The following is a 20,488-nucleotide window of genomic DNA, read 5'->3' on the forward strand; positions in this document are numbered from 1 at the left end:
AAAGGAAAAGGAAAAGGAAAAAATTGGATTTTTTTGATGGTCAGGTAGAGAATAAGGAGACAAATAAGATAATGCAGATCGTGGAAAGTGGGTGTAGAACTTGTCTGTGTTAAGAATAAGAAATTGTTACAAGAACTGCTCTAAAAACATACAAGTTGCTCGCAAAGCTTAAGGTTTCTAATTTTCAAAATAATTGACATACCCCTAAGACAGTGATAGTATTAAATTCCCTTTGCAAAAGAGCATCATTTTGGAGCGTTCATTTCTTCTGCTTTTATCTGATTTTGTAGAAAATAGATGTGAGGTATTTTCTGAAATGCACACACACACACAATACATCTATGTGCGAGAGGCATTATTTTAAAATGGCTTAATCAGCAGCCGTAGAAAGATGTATGCATTTGCAGAACCTATTATGGTCCAGCAGGGGGCCATCGAGCATGCATACAAATTAATAGCATGTTTGTTTACTACAGTTTTCAAGTCGGGGTGCAGGGCGGTGGGGGGGTGGCGTGCGGATAGAGCAGCAGCACCCAAAACAGCAAAAGCCTCATACGTTTGGGGAGCAGCTTCCATATGCCCCGTGAGTAGGTGTGCGGAAAGCACTGGCAGATGTGTCACAAAGCAACTAAAAAATATTTTTAATGCAGTGGAGGAAATGCTTATGCTGACGGCGGAGTGAGAGTCTTCTACACAACACATACTAGCTTTGGTAATAATATGAGAGTTTAGAAATAAATGTTGAAGTTCCCCATGATTGTCATTTTTAATCAGTACATCTGTTTTTCCCAAGGAGGTAGAGAGGAAGATTCAAAAACTTCCATGTTTTATTTTATTTTATTTACATCAGAAACACAGGTAGAAATTTACATGTTGGCCATATAACCATCTGCCATTTTATTGTTTTTCCATATTATCGAAATTTATTTGCCACATTTTGTAAAAAGTGGAAGATTTTTCAGTGTTCTAAGTTGTGTCAACAAAAGTGAAAATAATATAATATTCATATAAAAGCACGTGGCTTAAGAAAAGGAACTTAATTACATAAGTTTTCAATGGCATGGACTCAGATTCTCTTTGTGAGCTTATGAAACCTGCATTCACCACCAAAGAGAGTGACATCTTTGAGTTCTTTTTCACATGCTGATTGTCACCAATCTATGTCTTTTTATGTTTCCATTTAACAAATTCATCTTTGAAGTATTCAACTGAAAACTGTGGTATATTGGAAACTTAAATCTAATTAGTGGAATACTATACCATTTTAAGACCAAATTGTCTTAAAAATAAATTAATATCAAAAGATTTTTCCTTATTTAAAATATTGTGTTTTTTAAAATACATTTATTTATTTTTATTTATTTTTTTGGCTGCATTGGGTCTTCATGGCTGTGAGTGGGCTTTCTCAAGTTGCGGTGAGCGGGGGGCTACTCTTTGCTGCAGTGCACGGGCTTCTCATTGCGGAGGCTTCTCGTTGCGGAGCACGGGCTCTAGGTGTGCGGGCTTCAGTAGTTGTGGCACAAGGGCTTAGTAGTTGTGGCTCGCGGGCTCTAGAGCGCAGGCTCAGTAGTTGTGGCGCGCGGGCTTAGTCGCTCAGCGGCATGTGGGATCTTCCCAGGCCAGGGCTTGAACCCGTGTCCCTTGCATTGGCAGGTGGATTCTTAACCACTGCGCCACCAGGGAAGTCCTTAACTATTGTTAATAAAGCTTATTTGGAAGATTACAATTACATATGGAGTAAAATTTGACATTTTTATGGCATTGTACTTTATCCGGTCTTAAGCAACCCTAAGAGTAGCAGCCAGTAGGTATGGGGAATGCTCTGGCTAAACACTGTGGAAACAATTTATTTACAACTGTGAAAATGCCACCAAGGGCCAACATTTTTCTCATTCTGATTTAAAACATAGATTAAAACATAGATTTTAAAATTTCAAAATTACGCTTCTAGCTCAGGGTATCAAGACACTAAAGCTAAGAATGTTGTATACTTATGTGTGTGCATATAATTATGTACACCAATGTGTATATGTATTTGTAAAATTAACATTTTTGATTAGCACAGTATAATTATTTAAAAGGCATATCTTAAAAATAAATTAATATTCCATTAGGCAACTAGGTATATCAATTTAGATAGTAGTCAGTCAGAAGTAAGTAGAAATTATTTTGATTAAAGTACATCTAAATAAAACAATTATATCTCAACTCACATTTGAAGATCTAGTTTCTTTTAGGTACTTCTGTTGTTTAAGTTCCAAAATGTATTAAAATATATTTTCATTTGACATATTTCACTGTCCTGTACTATTTAAACTCATCTTTACCTAATATACAATTTTATATATGTTTTTCATAATATCTACTGATAATACCCCATCAAGTTTAAAATGTCAATGGGGCTGAGAAAAGAGAAACAGATAAAAATGAAAATTTGGAAGAATATTTTACTGGTCTGAAAAAAGAAAGAAACTTTTATTGGCTAGTATTTGTGGAACTTCACACTGTAAATAGTAAATCATGTGTCTTAATTCTGAAAGTTCCCTTGTCTTTAACATTGCCTGTGTTAACAAAGTTCACTTTGCTAAATTTACTTTTGTTCTTTAATAATTAATCATAACCTAATATTAGCAAACACACTTTACTGCACATAACAGAGTTGTAAAGAACTACAGTAGAAACTATTTTCTAGCTTAATCCAAATTATTATTTTAAGTAGTCTTTACATGCTGCCCTTTGAATAGCTTTCTGCTGTGAGATCTTGCAACTTACTTTTTCCCAATCATTCCTATAAAGTCTTACAAAGCCAGTTATTTAATAATATATAACACATATACCTATTGACTACAAATTGTATTTTTTGCTTTGCTAGGCAGCTCATAATAAAAGCAATTTATTTTTCTATGATATAGTTCCAAAACATATCGTTAAATAATGAAAGAGTGAAGAAAAAACATTTAAAATTGTGCTTTCATTTTACTATAATAAATAGACATTTCTGAATTTTGAGTGTGATGTTTTAGAGTATATTGAAATTTATATCAAATGCAGGAAATATTTGTATCATTATGAGTGTCTCTTGGACTCTATTATTGCCAGGAATTTCTAGCATAAACTTGGTGTGCTAAAATTAATCTGAATGTAATGTTTTGGTTTAAAAAACCCTAATGATATGCTTGTAATACAGTTTTAAATATAGTTATAATCTCGAAGTGAATTGTGATGGAATTTAACTACATCATTTCATTAATTTTTACTAGAATTATAGACATTGTAACATAGATAAGTCAGCTATAAAAAGCATTCTGATACTGAATTCTAAACAAAGAATCAAATTTTTGACAACAATTTTTCCAGGTCAAATCACCCAATTCTTAAAGTATATTCTCAGAGTAGTAATTGGTGGTATATTCTTCTCTAAGGTTTTAATACCTAATACAATAACAGAGCTCCATCAATATATGGCTAATAGCAGATACAAAGTATCTGCTGGTAGGCCATCTCTCATAAAACCGCCCTTAGCCTTAATTCAAATCCATTGATTCCTATTCCAGTTAAAACTGAAGAACTTAATATGTCTTTTAATCCTTTTATTGTAAGCTAGGATAAAATTAATTTTACCCTGGAACTGCACAAAGCCAATTAACATGATCTTTAGAGTTATTTAGTAAAGTGCTTCAAACTGTTAAATTTATCTTGACCTCTTGGTTGCACTCTCTGACTGCTTTTTAAATGAAGTAATCAATATCTCACAGACCTTTAAATAGCTTAAACTTCTCAAACATTTTACCTGTGTTCTAGTTAAGCTGTAAGTAAAGGGTTTACTCCTGCTCCTAGAAAGCTAGGGTCATTTATGCCAAATCTAAAGACAATTATGTACTTTTGAGGAACACTGTATGAATTAAATGGTTGTTTTAATAAAATCAAAGGCTCATATTTTGTTTAAAGTAACCCAATAATGAGGAAACATTATTTTCACCCAGAACAAGCATTCTGTCTGCAACTTCAAATTTAGAACATTTATGTCCTTTACCATTGCATGTAGCTTCTGTTTTCCACACAGGGCTAGTTGAAGGTATTAATTTTCTTGCTGTGATAGGGTGATCAACCGTCCTGTCAAGAAAATGGATCTCCATGTCACCCTTTAGCATGATTAAATGGAGGCATGTCTCTGTGAAAAAACACCAAATTTTCATGAGACGAATGAAACTGTAGAAAGATCTACTTTTGCAGAATTATCTTAGTTTTAATATCTCAGAATCTCCTATTTGGTTGTCAGTTTATTTGTAGGAAAACATTGCAGCTAATTGTGTATGTCTTGTATTATTTAGGAGAAAACACAGGCAAAGCCAGTAATTTGAAATGTTTCCAAATTTGAAAAAAATAAAGAATCAGAAATTGCTGTGTTGTTGTTAGAATAGTAGCAGGGATGGGCATCTGTCACCTTATACATTTACTAATCAGTCAGTGTCTCTTTTAGGGGATCCTTTTCTTGTTCTTACTTCTTTCCATGTTAACAAAGAGCTATCATCTTTTCAGACCTGAGCACGGATAAAAATTACATACCATAGAATTTCAGCATCAGTAGTGTTCATAGCCAGTTGGACAGTGTTCTTATGAGCCTGTGCACATGCCAAACTTTAAATTACACCAAGTGATGTACTTGACAGCTAATTAAGGTTTCATATTTTGGCCACTTAGCAGAGGGCACCTGTTATGATGCTTTCTATTAGCTTAAGAATAAAATTTACAAATGGCAGTTTTAAAGAATATTATTAAAACTTCCCTAAAGTCTTAATTCCTTCCCAAGAAGTGGGAGTTAGGACAAGATTGAGGTAATTAAACAAAAGGCACATAGAGAAGGTGGGGGACCAGGGTGGAGGTGGAGCTCTCCAAATGCCCCTGTTGTTTAATTTCCTACTGGAAGCAGCCCATGTGTGCTCCATGCCCCCTCCCCCTTCGAGCATGGCTGTTGCAGAGGCTGACCGGCTGGGGTCAATGCCTTGCCTATTGATCAGTATCCCTGCAGTCCCTTGCTCCAGCAGCTGCTTCATTGGCTTCTTTCAGGGCCTGCTTCAGTACATTAGAATAGAAATCCATAACCAGAGCTGTGCTCATCCAAGCAGGGGAAGAAACTAAATTAAATGGTATAAAACAATCTTGGATCAGGAGTTTGTGCCAATTCATCTTGATCTAAGATGTCACACCGGGCTCTCTGTCTGAGCACCTGGGCTAGAGGCAGCCATAGTGAAAATAGATGGAGCTGCGATCATTCATTTGTCAGCTAAGGAGCAAGGCAGCGGTTAGCAATTCCCTTCTGCAGAGGTCAGCTGACAGAACAATCAGTGCAACTGCAGAATAGAGCTTTCCTTTGAACTATTGTTACGGAGCATGCTCTCGCTGAGACAAGGGGGGAGGGGAGCTTGGTTGGCTTCCTGTTTCAAGAAGACTATGTAAAGAATAAAATATGTGCTACATGAATCTAGATGTAGTCTCACAGAGCTCTTGCTCCTTGTGTCTGTTCCCCTACAGAAATAAAGTTGGTTTTAAATGCATGTGCTGAGGTATAGATTATCAAACTGTTAAATATCACTTTGTCTAGAATTAGGGTCTATTTTCATCCTTCTAAACACAGAGGCAGTGATTATTGATTTTTCTTCCTTTTTAGTATGGTTAAGCTTTTAGGGTGTTTTCCCCCTTTGGTTACTATAAACTATCAGAGATCAGTGTCATACTTTGAATCTATACTCACGTGTACATGCTAATACTTTTACTAACATTTCCTCTTTGTCTTTAAAAAGTTAGAAAAAATATCCGTGAAGAGACAGAGATGCATACTGTGGTATCAGATTGGAAGATATATCTTATGTAACTGAAATATTCTTAAACATTTTAATTGAGGCTTTTTATAAGAAATGTTAATTCATGAAATATGACTTATCATGACTTTGGAAGTTATAAAATAATTTTATAACATTGGGGGACCAATATTATAAAGTAGTCTGCATGTGATTTGAAATATACCAAACAAAATAAAGCAAATGAGGAAAATAATAACTAAAATTTTACCTGAAAGAATTAGAATATTTTTAAAGATGGATCTATTTTCTGTTGTCTCATTTCAGAGTTTGTCTTTCTATACATGCTTTAAAACTAATGGCAAATTTCCTAAACTAACTTTTTTTTTTAAACAATAAAATGTGACATGCAGAAGCTTAGAAACTATAGCAACAACAAGAGCAAATCTTTTTTGTTCTCAATTGCACCAAAATTTTCTTGGAATCCAAATAAACAGTAAGTAGTCTTTGATGTTACCACCTTAGCTTCCTAGATAACTAATCTCCCATTTTTCCTTAAGTGCTTTAATGCCACTTTTTTACACAATGATTCCTTTCCAACTCTTAACATCTTTGTAATATCTTTCCATTTCCATTTCTTAGATTCAGCTGGGTCTTCTTGCCCACATCCTATTCTGTCTCTCAGCACAGCTAAATAAATGGAATTTAAGTATACTAAGAAGCCTTGTGCTCTAGGTTGTTTTTTTTTTTTTAATTTGGCTTCTGGGAAGGTCAGACCTACCTCTCTTGCAAGGGTTTTAAAAATTTTGTTTTACTTTTGTTTTAGTTAATTAGGATTTTTATTTTTATTTTTATTTTTATTTTATTTTATTTTTTTGTGGTATGCGGGCCTCTCACTGCTGTGGCCTCTTCCCCTTGCGGAGCACAGGCTCCGGACGCACAGGCTCAGCGGCCATGGCTCACGGGCCCAGCCGCTCCGCGGCATGTGGGATCTTCCCGGACCGGGGCACGAATCCGTGTCCCCTGCATCGGCAGGCGGACTCTCAACCACTGCGCCACCAGGGAAGCCCTAATTAGGATTTTTAAAAGGATTCAGAGCATGACACCAAATATCTTTCTGTAGTGTTTCTATCAACTACCCAGACCTCACCAGGATCTGGAAGCCATCCACTTCTCTGCATCTCCTACTTAACATCCCAACACCAAACTGACCTTAATCTCTCACTTTCATTTCTACAATACCCTGTTTATTGCTCATCTCATTTCCAGCATTCTTCATACACGCTCAGTGTTTTTCTAAAACCCTAAATTCCATTGTTCAAAGGATTGGACAATGTGAATATGACCAGTAGAGTCATCTATGATTTGCCCCTTTCCTGACTCTCGCCTCACGTTCTACCGTTCTCTTCTTGCTCGTAGCATTCCAGCCCCGTGGCTGACTCTTGCAATAGAAATCAACACATTCTTTATGCTTTAGGTTCTTACACGTACTGTTCTCTTAGATCATAAAGTTCTCATTGATTTTTCACCTTTACATTTCTGATTCCTGTTTAGTTGCCTCTAAATTCAATGAGGACAGGGACTTTGCTTTTCTTATCCCTATCATCTTAATTCATCCCATATCAATTCATTAGTTCATATTTGCATAATGCCATGCGTACACTAGATCTTAGGTCCTCATATGCTGAATGACTGAGTAGCTGATGGAATGAATTGTGAATTCTACCACCACTGGTGGTCACTGTTTTCCACTTGACATTGCATGAGCCGTCTTTTGGTTCTACTTGACACCAGTCTTGTTTTACCTCACAGTCCACCTCCCATACTACTGCTATCATGATCTTTCTGACAATAAATCTCAAGTAACCAGCTTATACAAAATTGGTCAGTGGCTTTCCATTAGCCTAAAGTTAAAAGTCTTCAGCTTGCTGTACAGAGGCCTCTTGTTTTAGTACCCATTTAGCTTCACCTTTTGTCATTCCCTGCCTTACTTGCAGTAGTACAGAATGACAAAAGGAAAAAGAAAAAAACGAAGAGACAAAATAAAACATCTAAAAGTATTCCGAGGCCCCTGCTGCTAATTTCTTGGTTGGCATACTGCTCTGAGGACCCTTCGCTATATTGATTTAATTAATGTATAGAGCAATGGATTGAAAGAGGCCAGAAAAGCTGGATGGGTTAATATTAGAAAGAGCAGAAAGCTGACCTCCAATCAAGATGGCTCTAGAAGTTCACTTTTGAAATCCCTCTGTACCAAATGTATAGCTATGATGGACTGAATATACAAATAGAAAACCAACAAGGCATAACTAGGCTCAAGAAAGATAGATATCGGGCTTCCCTGGTGGCGCAGTGGTTGAGAGTCCTCCTGCCAATGCAGGGGATGCGGGTTCGTGCCCCGGTCTGGGAGGATCCCACATGCCGTGGAGCGACTAGGCCCGTGAGCCATGGCCGCTGAGCCTGTGCGTGCAGAGCCTGTGCTCCGCAGCGGGAGAGGCCACAACAGTGAGAGGTCCACGTACCACAAAAAATAATAATAATAATTAAAAAATTAAAAAATAAATAAATAAAAAGAAAGATATCGCTGTGGACAAGTAATGGAATAGAAGTGCAGTGATCTGGACTAAAACCAATAGTTGCTTTCCAGAAGTAGGCTTTGGCTCCCATGAACAAAGAGGACTTAAAATATGTAATGAATAGAGCTTAAGGCCAGGAGCTAGTTTATGGCTTCCTGGGTTCCTGGAAGGACATGGAAAGAATATGAATACATTGCTATTCAGTTAAAATTGAGGTTGTATTATTAAAGGAGTAGAGGAAAATGGATGCTCAGTATGTGACTTGTACTGTTAACCATAATAGAAAATAATGAAAAGAAGTGAGCTGTGTTCAATCTGGGAACCTAGAAATAAAGCAAAGAGAAAGAACAGAGAGAAAACCTAAAGGAAGTGGGAGAAATAATAAAAATAACAGCAGAAATTAATGAAATAGAAAGCTGAAACAGTAAGATCAAAACCACAGTATTTTTGGAAATCTGACAAAATATATTTCTAGAAAAACTGATTAAGAAAGGCATGAAAAATAATATTAGAGAAGGCACAAGGAAATAATACTTAAAAGGATTCATAGCAACTGATACAATTGAGATTTTTAAATCATAGAGAACACTCTAAATAACTTCAGACCAATACATTTAAAAACTTAGATGAAATGGGTAATTCTAAAACTATAAGCTATCCAAAATGATTCAAGAAGAAACAGAAAATCAAACCAAATAACTAAGTATTACAGGAAATGAATTCATAATAAAAAATATTCCTTCTTCCACCCTTGCACCTTCCCTGCCCCTGCATCCCCTACTCCCTGACTCGAGAAGGGGAGCATCCTGAGACACAGGCCCTGATCATTTTAGAGAACAATTGTCATCTAACTTCAAGAATTCTTTAACTGTTTTCAAAGAATTGGGGAGTGAAAGTTAACCCAGTTTTGGAGACTTCTATTATATTGCTACCAAGACCCAACAAGAATAGTACATGAGTGCTTCCCTGGTGGCGCAGTGGTTAAGAATCTGCCTGCCAATGCAGGGCACACGGGTTCGTGCCCCGGTCCGAGAGGATCCCACATGCCGCGGAGCGGCTGGGCCCATGCGCCATGGCCGCTGAGCCTGCGCGTCCGGAGCCTGTGCTCCGCAACGGGAGAGGCCACAACAGTGAGAGGCCCGCGTACCGCAAAAAAAAAAAAAAGAATAGTACATGAAAAGAAAATCATACTTCAATCTTGCCTATGGACATAAACTCAAAAAACTCTATTAGCCAATTTAGTTCAGAGTCTGTCTATTGGCCTATTTACCTACCTACGTACTTACCTACCTACCTACCTACCTATCTATCTATTGATCTCCATTCATCCATGTACTCTGAGTTTACCCCTGGAATGCAAGCATAGTTCAAGGCCAGAAAATATACATTTCAGGTAACATTGGTATGATTATATAATAGATAGATAGATAAAAAGTATTTGATAAGGTCAGGATCATGGTGACCTCTAGGACAAGAGGGAGGCATAGTAAAGTCAAGACACAATCCATGGTAGGCTTTAGTTATATCCACATTAATTAATTACTTTTAAAAATCTGAAGCACCTATGGAAAACATTAAGATTTTATAAAGTTACTTGTTTACATGTATACTTCATAATATTCTTTATATAGTCTCAATGTAATTCTTTTGATGTTTGTGATATCGTATAATAAATGTCAAACAAAAAAATAAAAGGTAGACCACTTACAGAAACAAGTAGAACTAGAAAAGGGTAGGACTGAGCAAAAGACCAAATCTTGGGAGCATTTGGGAGAATGAATGAAGTGTAGTTACCTTAGAGAAAGGTTGGGAAAGTAAATTTTAAGAAGTAGTGTTATGTGTTAAGAATGTAACTCCCCATTACCTAGTTACTGATACTTTAATAAAGATTTCAAATTGTTCTCCATTATGTTTTGGGTGTCATGCTGGTATTTCTTCTGCATATGAAATTACACTGAGCTTTGCCCAGGTTATGAGTACTTCTTCAAACGGCTGGTTGGGCTTCTGCATTCTGGTCCATCTGGACAAAGTATTCATCCTTTGCCTTCGTCTTGTTGTCCATCTCTCTTATTTCCTTGCAAACTTCCACCTACCTTTTGAGTTTTAAATTCAGCATTTCCTCCTTTGTGGACAGGCTCTCCTTTTGTATGTACTAGTGAGCTTCTTGAGAACCTGGACTACTTATTTTCCTGTTTGCAATTCCCTGGCCCAAAGTAGGTGCTTGATAAATATTTGTAAAGTTAGTGGGCAAATTAATAAATGAGTTAGAAATTTTTTCTTAAAAACAGCTTTATTTAGATATGATTTATATTCCATAAAATTCATCCTTTAAAATGTAGAATCCAGCGATTCTTAGTATATTTGGAGTTGTGCAGATATCATAATCTAATTTTATAAGTTTTTCATCTCAAAAACCTAGTACTCATTAGCCATCATTAACCATTTCACCTCAGTCCCAGTCTACTTTCTGTCTATACAGATTTGCCTATTCTGGACATTTCATGTAAATGGAATTATACAACAACACGTGGTCCTTTGTGACTGGCTTTTTTCCCTTAGCATAGTGTTTTCAAGGTCATCCACACTGCAGCATGTATTACTGCTTCATTCCTTTTTATTGCTGAATAATATTTTATTGGATGGGTGTAGCACATTTTGTTTAGCCGTTTATCAGCTGATGGACTTTTGAGTTGTTTCTACTTTTTGGCTCTTATGAATAATGCTGCTATGGACATTCATGTACAAGTCTTTACGTGTACGTTTGTTTTCACTCCTCTTGGGTAGATACCTAGGAGTGGGATTGCTGGGCCATATGTTATAACTCTAACTGCCAAGCTATTTTCCTAAGTATTAATAGTTGTATCATTGTACGTTGCCACCAGCAATGCATGAGAGTTTCAAGTTCTGTACAGACTCAATAATACATGTCATGGTCTGTCCTTTTAATTGCAGCCATTCTAGTAGATGTGAAGTGGTATCTCACTGTGGTTTTGATTTCCATTTTTCTAATGATCAATGATGTTGAGCAGCTTTAATATGCATATTGGCCATTCATATATCTTTGGAGAAATATCTATTTAAATTGGTTGCTCATTTTAAAAGTTGGATTTTCTTAATATTGAGTTGTAAGAAGAGGTCCTTAAGTATTCTGGATACAATCCCTCATTAGATATATAATTTGACAATATTTTCTCTCAGTCTGTATGTTCTTTTTACTTTCCTGATTATGTCATTTGAAGCTCAAAAGTTTTTAATACTGAAGTTCAATTTTAAAAAAATTTTTTAATTACTCATGCTTTTGCTATAATATCCAAGAAATCATTGTCTAACCCAAGATCATGAAAAAATATACATCTATTTTTTTTTCTGCAAGTTATTTAGTTTTAGCTCTCATATTTAGGACTGTAATCCATTTTGAGTTGATTTTCTTACATGGTGAGAGGTAGAAATCCAAATTCATTCTTTGGCACATGGAGAACCAGTTGTTCCAGTGCCATTTGTTGAAAAGCCTGCTCATTCCTGAGTGACCAATCTGGAATGTGTTTCTTATCATATGTATTGATAGTCTTTTAATTTCTATTCTTATGTTTTGGTTTTCAGGTTGCTTATCAAGTGTCCCACAAATGAAAAAAATTTCCACATCTTATGAGGAAAGACGGAAGCAAGCTACTGCTATTGTTTTACTAGGAGTAATAGGAGCTGAATTTGGTGCAGAAATTGAACCTCCTAAACTGCTGACCAGACCTCGAAGCTCTAGTCAAATTCCTGAGGGATTTGGTTTGACTAGTGGTGGATCCAACTACTCACTGGCCAGACATACTTGTAAGTTAAAAATTCCTAATGCCGATCTATTGCTTCTCAGTACATATTACCTGTTAACAGAATCTCAGAATATTGAACATATCCTGAGTTTTAGCTCAGATAGAATGCTTAAATGAAATTGGAAAGCAGCACAATCTATCTGGCACATTACCCTATAGTTATAGTTCTGGGACTTCTTTTTAAAAGTTAAAATATGGTCTTTTAAATGCTTTTCTTAAAATAACACATTTCTGAGCTTTGTGTTTCCACATTTTGGTCAAGAGTTTAGCCAAAACTTCTAACTTCTAAAATAATTTCTGAAAAACTGTGCATCTTGTCCTGAATGTGATTTGAAAAGTCAGGGGTGGAAGACCAATTTTTTATTTATTTTATTTTTTTTATTTTTTTTCTTTTTGCGGTATGCGGGCCTCTCACTGTTGTGGCCTCTCCCGTTGCGGAGCACAGGCTCCGGATGCGCAGGCCCAGCGGCCATGGCTCACGGGCCCAGCCGCTCCGCGGCATATGGGATCCTCCCAGATCGGGGCACGAACCCGTATCCCCTGCATCGGCAGGCGGACTCTCAACCACTGCGCCACCAGGGAGGCCCCCAATTTTTTATTTTTATAAAAAAGTTTGTGTGTGTGTGTGTGTGTGTGTATAAATATATATGTATGTATTTTAAAGAACGTGAATGAGGAACTATGAATTACTTCTGTAATTTAAAAAGTATTGCAATAAAATTATTCCCGTAATGACTAAAAAATTACATTCAGAGCTCAAAGGGTTTGTGTCATATTGCTACTTCTGGTTCTGTCGTTGGTATGTTAATAATACGTAAGGGTATTTTTTAATGAGGTCTTTTGGTCCCTTAGTGTCAGAACTCCCTTAGGTAAAGACAGAATGTACCTACCAAATTGCAGAATCATTTCTAACAAATGTGCCATCTTAACTACCAAATATAATCCTACCGAATATATCAAGATATTCTTTGTAGAATAAATTGTAATGTGTTCTTTTGGGGTTTTGGCTTTTAAGCAAGGGGAAAAGATATAGGCTACTTTGTTAGCTATGACAGCAGAGAAGTTCACTAGATCGTTGTCACATACTTTTGCAGAGAAACCAAGGAGCCATATTGGCGGCTTTATTATTAAAGCCCTCTTACAGACTTAGCGGCCTGCCTACTCCTCCCTCCCCACCAGACCCCAACCCCATTTTAGAGTCTTAATCCAACAAATACGTATTAGTGGTTGGTAATCTCTTGATCTCTGTTGACATTGAGAATCAGGAAGTAATGATAGGAATACCACCAACAACAATAATAAAGCAACCACGTAATTCTTTTGAGCATAATTTTAAGCTCTTTACGTGCACCAACTCACTTAATCCTCACAATAACCCTATAAAGTGAGTTGTTCCTCAGTTATCTCCATTTTACACATAAGGCTAACTGAGCACAGAGAGGTTTCGTTAACCTGGCTGAGATCCTTCCTCCAGGAAATGGCAGTTTTTGTCTTAACACAGTCTGTTGGTTCTAGAGCTCATGCTTTTGACCATTGGGTAAACTGCTACTGCTCAATGGTTTCTGGTGGAAAAGGGTTTAATGACTAACATGTGCTATTAGTTTATAATTTAAAAAACACTTTTCTTTCTCTTCGTTTGATCATCAAAATAGAAATGAAGATTTCTTCAAAGTAGCTCAGCCAAAATGTAGTAAAACCTGAATTTGAACTCAAGCTTCTTGTGACCTGAAAACCCACACTCTTCCCATTTTCCCCCCCGGGCACGTCCACATCCCCTCTTCTGCAGAGGCCTCTTCATCTTTTCCCAGGTTCTTCAGGTTCCCTGTTTTCCATTCATAAAACCCTGCTCAAATCTCACCTTGTCTACCAAGGGCTCTTTAATGGGCCCAACCTTTCTGTGTCACTCCAGATAGCCTAGGACTTATATATGAGAGCCTTATTTAGAATCTTGACATTAGAATACTAGAGGTTAGTGAAACCTTGACATGATTTAGTCCAGTGGCTTTCAAACTTTGTTGCTCACCATCTCTCTAATGAGTATCAAGAAATGTCTAATCCCTTGCACATTTTTATATTGACAGCTAAAACTTTTTTTTAACATCTTTATTGGAGTATAATTGCTTTACAATGGTGTGTTAGTTTCTGCTTTATAACAGAGTGAACCAGCTATATGTATACATATATCCCCATATCTCCTCCCTCTTGAATCTCCCTCCCACCCTCCCTATCCCACCCCTCTAGGTGATCACAAAGCACCGAGCTGACCTCCCTGTGCTATGCAGCTGCTTCCCACTAGCTAGCTATTTTACATTTGGTAGTGTATATATGTCCATGCCACTCTCTCACTTTGTCTCAGCTGACCCTTGTCCCTCTCCATGTCCTCAAGTCCATTCTCTATGTCTGTGTCTTTATTCCTGTCCTGCCCCTAGGTTCGTCAGAACCATTTTTTTTTTTAGATTCCATATATATGTGTTAGTATACGGTATTTGTTTTTCTCTTTCTGACTTACTTCACTCTGTATGACAGTTGCTAGGTCTGTCCACCTCACTACAAATAACTCAGTTTCATTTCTTTTTATGGCTGAGTAATATTCCATTGTATATATGTGCCACATCTTCTTTATCCATTCATCTGTCGATGGACACTTAGGTTGCTTCCATGTCCTGGCTATTGTAAACAGAGCTGCAGTGAACATTTTAGTACATGACTCTTTTCGAATTATGGTTTTCTCGGGTATATGCCCAGTAGTGGGATTGCTCGGTCGTATGGTAGTTTCATTTTTAGTTTTTTAAGGAACCTCCATACTGTTCTCCATAGTGTGACAGCTAAAACTTTTTAATAGTAAGTTTAAACATTTGCAAAAGATATAATTTTGAGGATATTGTGAATATTGACATTTAAAAATAAAACTATTGTTCTTTTAAATATATTCAGTAGAATATTCGGCATAACTGTTTGATATCCATAATCATCCATTAAAAAAACTGCATGACAGAATTTCCTCTAAATGTCAGAAATCTTACATCCTTGAAGAGAGAAAATTTCTACCCTTACAGTTTTAGTGAAGGTGTTAATTTGCATATTTAGCATCCCAAAATCAATTCCTTTAAACTAACTGTGCCTTACAAAACTATGTGTTCCTTGAAAAGTTTTAAGATGCTCCCTTTTGAAGGGATTACTTATTTTGAAGGCTACTGATTTAGTCCAACATGTTTTATATAATATTTCAACAGCATTCATTTGTATTTTATATTTTCCTGCAAGGAAAGTAAACATAAATGTTGTTTCTCTGGGATTTTCATATAGCTTATTATCTTAGTATCTGTGTATAAATGTAGGAACATCATAAATAATGAATCGCTGATTTTCATCCAAGCCGTTGGCTGGTTGCTAGGCAGATTAGTTTACACCACATTATCTTAGTTATCTAGACTAATACTGTTATCGTCTGTTTTCTAACCACAGTTTATCTTTATATAAAATTCTGATACTCATGAATTTGCTTCTATAGGTCTTTTCTTTTGACTTATAGTTTCATCTGCAAATGGTTACTGCTGTAACTAGAAGAAGAGGAAATGGGTTAGGTGAAAAGCAATTTTTAAAAAGCTATAGCACAGGGCCTCCCTGGTGGCGCAGTGGTTGAGAGTCCGCCTGCCGATGCAGGGGATACGGGTTCGTGCCCCGGTCTGGGAGGATCCCATATGCCGCGGAGCGGCTGGGCCCGTGAGCCATGGCCGCTGAGCCTGCGCGTCCGGAGCCTGTGCTCCGCAACGGGAGAGGCCACAACAGTGAGAGGCCCGCATACCGAAAAAAAAAAAAAAAGCTATAGCACAGTAGAAATAGACATTTTTCAAAGAAGCCCTAGGAACTGATAAAAGAACCAAAGGGTCTTAGTACTGCTCTCTGGTTTATTAAAATTCAGGGAGCTGAACTACAGTAAAGGGGTCCCAAAGCCTATTTCTGACATGACGGAAACCCTGGGCTGAGCTGTGCTATGGAGACACTTTTGCCTGGGGCTACCTCAACTTTCCCAGGCAAGGGAAATAAAATTTACCCAAACATTTAAAATAGTGAAGCCTTTTGGAATCAAGTTTTTTCTTTGAGCACTTTGGATAAAGAATGTAGATGTAGGGCCTCCCTGGTGGCGCAGTGGTTGAGAGTCCGCCTGCCGATGCAGGGGATACGGGTTCGTGCCCCGATCTGGGAGGATCCCATATGCCGCGGAGCGGCTGGGCCCGTGAGCCGTGGCCGCTGGGCCTGCGCATCCGGAGCCTGTGCTCCGCAACGGGAGAGGCCACAACAGTGAGAGGCCCGCATACCGCAAAAAAAAAAAAAAAAAAAAAAAAGAATGTAGATGTAGATAGGGCAGAAGGTAATGTTTCTTAGCAAATAATATTTATAATTCATTGTAACAAAAGACAGATTCTGAGAGGTTTCTTAGCAAGCAGAAATCATATATAAAAATGAATAATATAGTACCTATTGGAACAAGTTCAAAATGTATAAAATGTCCATGATATTTTCCTCTTATTATGGTTGCCCTATTTTATTTTAATAATTTTAAAGTATTTTCAAGATACTCTTGGGTTTCTTTTAACTTCCATCCCATTGTCCTATTTTTTCCTCAAAGGTCTTAGATTCCTTGGTGGTAGATTTACATACCACAGGGATTTTTAAGAATTGGGATGTCTTGATTAAATTTATCTTTATCAGTTTAAATCTTACTCTCTTAAAAATTTTTTTTTTCGATTATTTGAAATCTATAGATGGTTTATTTTATTTTATTTTTTAAATTTTTTGGCCATGCCGTGGGGCATGTGGGATCTTAGTTCCCCGACCAGGGATTGAACCCATGCCCCCTGCATTGGGAACGTGGAGTCCCAACCACTGGACCACCAGGGAAGTCCCACATCTTGCTCTCTTGATTGGAAACAGTCAGATGTCTAAATGTTCTGTGTGTTACTTGGGCTCTTTTCAATCAGTTCTGTGTAATGTTAGCCTGCTATAATGTTAATCTGCCAGAAGTTACTGTATGTATCGCTATGGTATTTGTTTATGTGGCATTTAGAATGTATTGCTACCATTAAATATTTAGTCTTTATGGCATCCTATTGAATGAGATAATAATTATTATCCTCATTCTGAGATAAGGCCATTAAGGTACAATATTTTTTGAAGTTTAATTGCTGGAGTTCTAGCCTTCCTCGTAAAGCCATTCTCTGAAAACTCATAATGTAGTCAAATTCCAATTATTCCAACATTGATGGGAAGGATGGGGAGAGACAGTGATGCCTAATTCAAAAGTCATACATAGTTTTATAATACATTTTATACTTATGTTGGAATATATATGAATCTTTTGTGGGTGTTACATTTTACATAAAGTGTCAAAATCACATATTGAAGACAAAGCTGAAGGACTCTGGAGATTAAGAGGCCTAGACCAGGCTACTCTGTGACCTTGTACTCTTGGGAAGCAAAGCAACCCTCTGGGTTGCAGTTTCCTCTTGTATAAAAGAAAGAGCAGGAAGTGTTCTGTCTTTAAAGCCCCTTTCGGTCCAGTTAGTCTCTGCTTCTGAAGTGAAATGGAAAACATCCCAGGAAATTTCCCTTCTTCATCTTCCCAGTTTCCTCTCCATGTAGGGATGGATGCTTTCTTGTGTCTCATCAACTCAACTTCAATAGGGACCTTCCTTAATTTTTATTCCAATCCACAAATGAGGCATTGTTGGAATATTTTAGGGAATTATTTATAATGTTACCTTCTAGGTCTTTTGGTTCATTCTTTCATTTGGTCTCTTCTGCTCATTTTATAATTGTGGAATGATGCTGGCACATCTGTAGTAGATCACATTTTGATCTCTCATTAGCTTTCTGACTTTGGGCAAGTGTCGTAGCTCGATTCCCTAGGCAGCCAACTCTGAGACAGACTTGTGTGTGGGAGTATCCTTGGAATCAGTGCCTTGAGGGAGTGAAAGAGGCAGGGTTGGGCAGGGGGAGAAGTTGAATTGCATTTCAATTGCCTAGAAAGCTTCAGTGACCTTGGGAACTCTGGAGCTGGGTTAGACTTTGGACTTGTCCTGAATTGAGCCTAAGGCCTCAGCCTTTAAGTCCCATGTCATTCAGTCATTGGATCAGCGGTGCCCTGAGGAAGGGGTGTGACCTTGGATGAGGCAGCTCTTTTCATCCTGGGGCAAATCCCACAGAAGGAATCAGCTGAGTCTTTTCAGCCATGAACAGCAGCATGAGCTTGGGGCATGATTGCTTCCGTCGTGGAGGGGAGGAGGTGAGCAGCCTCTCCAGGCTTCCGCTCAGCATGTTACTCATTCCTGTGTGTCCCAGCTCCCCATTATGTCCATAGACGTGGAGAGAGGCACCACCATTTATTTAACACACTGTTTATTCCAAGTCCATATGTATCTCTTGTTACTCTGCAAGACACATTTTATCCAACATGAGGCACATTAATAATAGCTGATTCCTGAGCGTTTACTCAGTGCCAGGCATTTTGCTATGCTCTTTACATGTATTATCTTATTTAATCTTCAAAACATATCGGTTAAACACTATTACCATTTATCAGATGAGGACACTGAAGCTTTGCTCAGTACTCACTGAACATTGATGAAGTTGGATTAAACTTTCTTCTTGTGGACAGTAAATTAAAGGCATAGGTCAAACGTTTTAACATCATACTGCTAAAAAGTGTCAGGCCTGAACTTGAACACTTGTCTTCCAAATCTAAATCAGTGTATGTTCACCATTTCACACAGTTGTCTTGTGTTATAAACAAGTGTGATTCAGAAGTGGTGCTGCACAAAACAGGGGCATGTCAGCAACAGCAGCTCACCTGGAAATAGGAGCACTGTTGAATCATTTGTTTAGGGATCTGCTGGTGCCACAGAGGGATAAACATGTACAAAATCCACATCTCCATACTTATGAAATGGTTTGCATCTATGCTGTGAAATATTCAGAACAGAGAAAGAAAATGAATTTTTCCCTGCAGTGGGTCTTTAGGAATTCTACAACGCCAGGGTTCTTCAGCTGGCCAAGGTGCATGGTGTCACTGATGTTACCTGGAAAATGCTATGTTTATGTGCACTTGCATTTCTGTTCTGGAAAAAAGTTCCAGATTCCATTCAATTCTCAAGAGACAGTCATTAAAATAAAAACAGTTAAGAGCCCCAAGAGTTTGTTGGAATAAATGGCTTCTTTGTTATTATGATTTTTTAAAACAAGATAGAGTTATGTTCCTCTTGATTAGTTCAGTTGTAATACCACCAAATGGAAGCCTCAATTAGATGTTGTCTCAGGAATGTTTAAATTCTCTGAAACCTGTATTTAGAGTTTTACATTATTCTGGTGCTGTGCTTGATTTTACTTTGTTGTGGTCTACTGTCGTGAAAATGATCCCCCATATACTTTGTGTACTTTCTAACCATTCATGTTTTATTTAATGACTATATTAATATTGGTTGAAGTTGATGTAATAATGAATTTATTTCCTACATTTTAAGGTGAGAAAGTTAAGCCAAATCTCAGTGTTTTATTCAGCAAGATTGGGACCAAGTCACTGAATTGTAATTAATAACAAAACTAGCAGTGGTGGCAAGTTATGAAAAAAAGCAGCAACAATGATGAAGAAAGCATTGTTGCATTTGCAAGGATAAGCAGTGACCAAAAAAAAAAGGATCTTTTCACTGGTCACACAAGAGCCATCAGATGGTGTTGCTGAGGTGCCGTTGCGGCTATAGAGTTTGCACTTCCATTTGCTTCCCCTTGTGTGTCTAACCTGGCCTTCCAGGCACCTGCGAGGGGACCTGCCTCCCTGCCTGGCTTCTTACCCCACTGTCCACCTCATTCTCTCTTCTCATTGTCCTAACTCAGCATCCCCTGTTCTTTACAGCCACTTCTCGCTTGTAATTTTACCTTTGAAAATTATCCTGGTCCAGATGCCACTTGACTTGCGTTGCCATCACATCTTCAGTGTTTAGAACTGTAATTCTTCATTCTGGCTATGCTCTAAAATCATATGTAGAATGTTTTAAAAATGCATGTGTCTGAGCCTCACTTCGGAGTTCCTATTCAGAAAGTCAGGGGTGGGGTTTGGGCATCTATGTTATTTTTAAAGCTTCATATGTGATTTTCGTCTGTAGCATAGCCAGAATAGAGGAACCCAGTAGAATATAGAGTCCTTCACAGTTATTTTACATTGAGTGTTCTATGGTAGTTCTGGTCACTAAACTACCTTAATGCACGAATTGTAATTTTCTTCATATTTTGAAGTGGA

The 20,488-nt window shown here is 37.5% G+C and overlaps 1 protein-coding gene across 5 annotated transcripts in view; it reads left to right on the plus strand.

Moving 5' to 3' along the window:
• WDR7 (WD repeat domain 7) overlaps positions 1–20,488 on the plus strand; it is a 365,960-nt gene that overhangs the window by 190,489 nt on the left and 154,983 nt on the right. For all 5 annotated transcript variants that reach the window (XM_060118461.1, XM_060118464.1, XM_060118462.1 and 2 more), the window contains one exon: positions 11,975–12,196. In XM_060118461.1, coding sequence (XP_059974444.1) covers positions 11,975–12,196 — 222 coding nt within the window. The remainder of the gene's footprint in view (positions 1–11,974; positions 12,197–20,488) is intronic.

This window comes from Mesoplodon densirostris, chromosome 15 (genome assembly GCF_025265405.1).
Source record: "Mesoplodon densirostris isolate mMesDen1 chromosome 15, mMesDen1 primary haplotype, whole genome shotgun sequence".
NCBI lineage: Eukaryota > Metazoa > Chordata > Mammalia > Artiodactyla > Ziphiidae > Mesoplodon > Mesoplodon densirostris.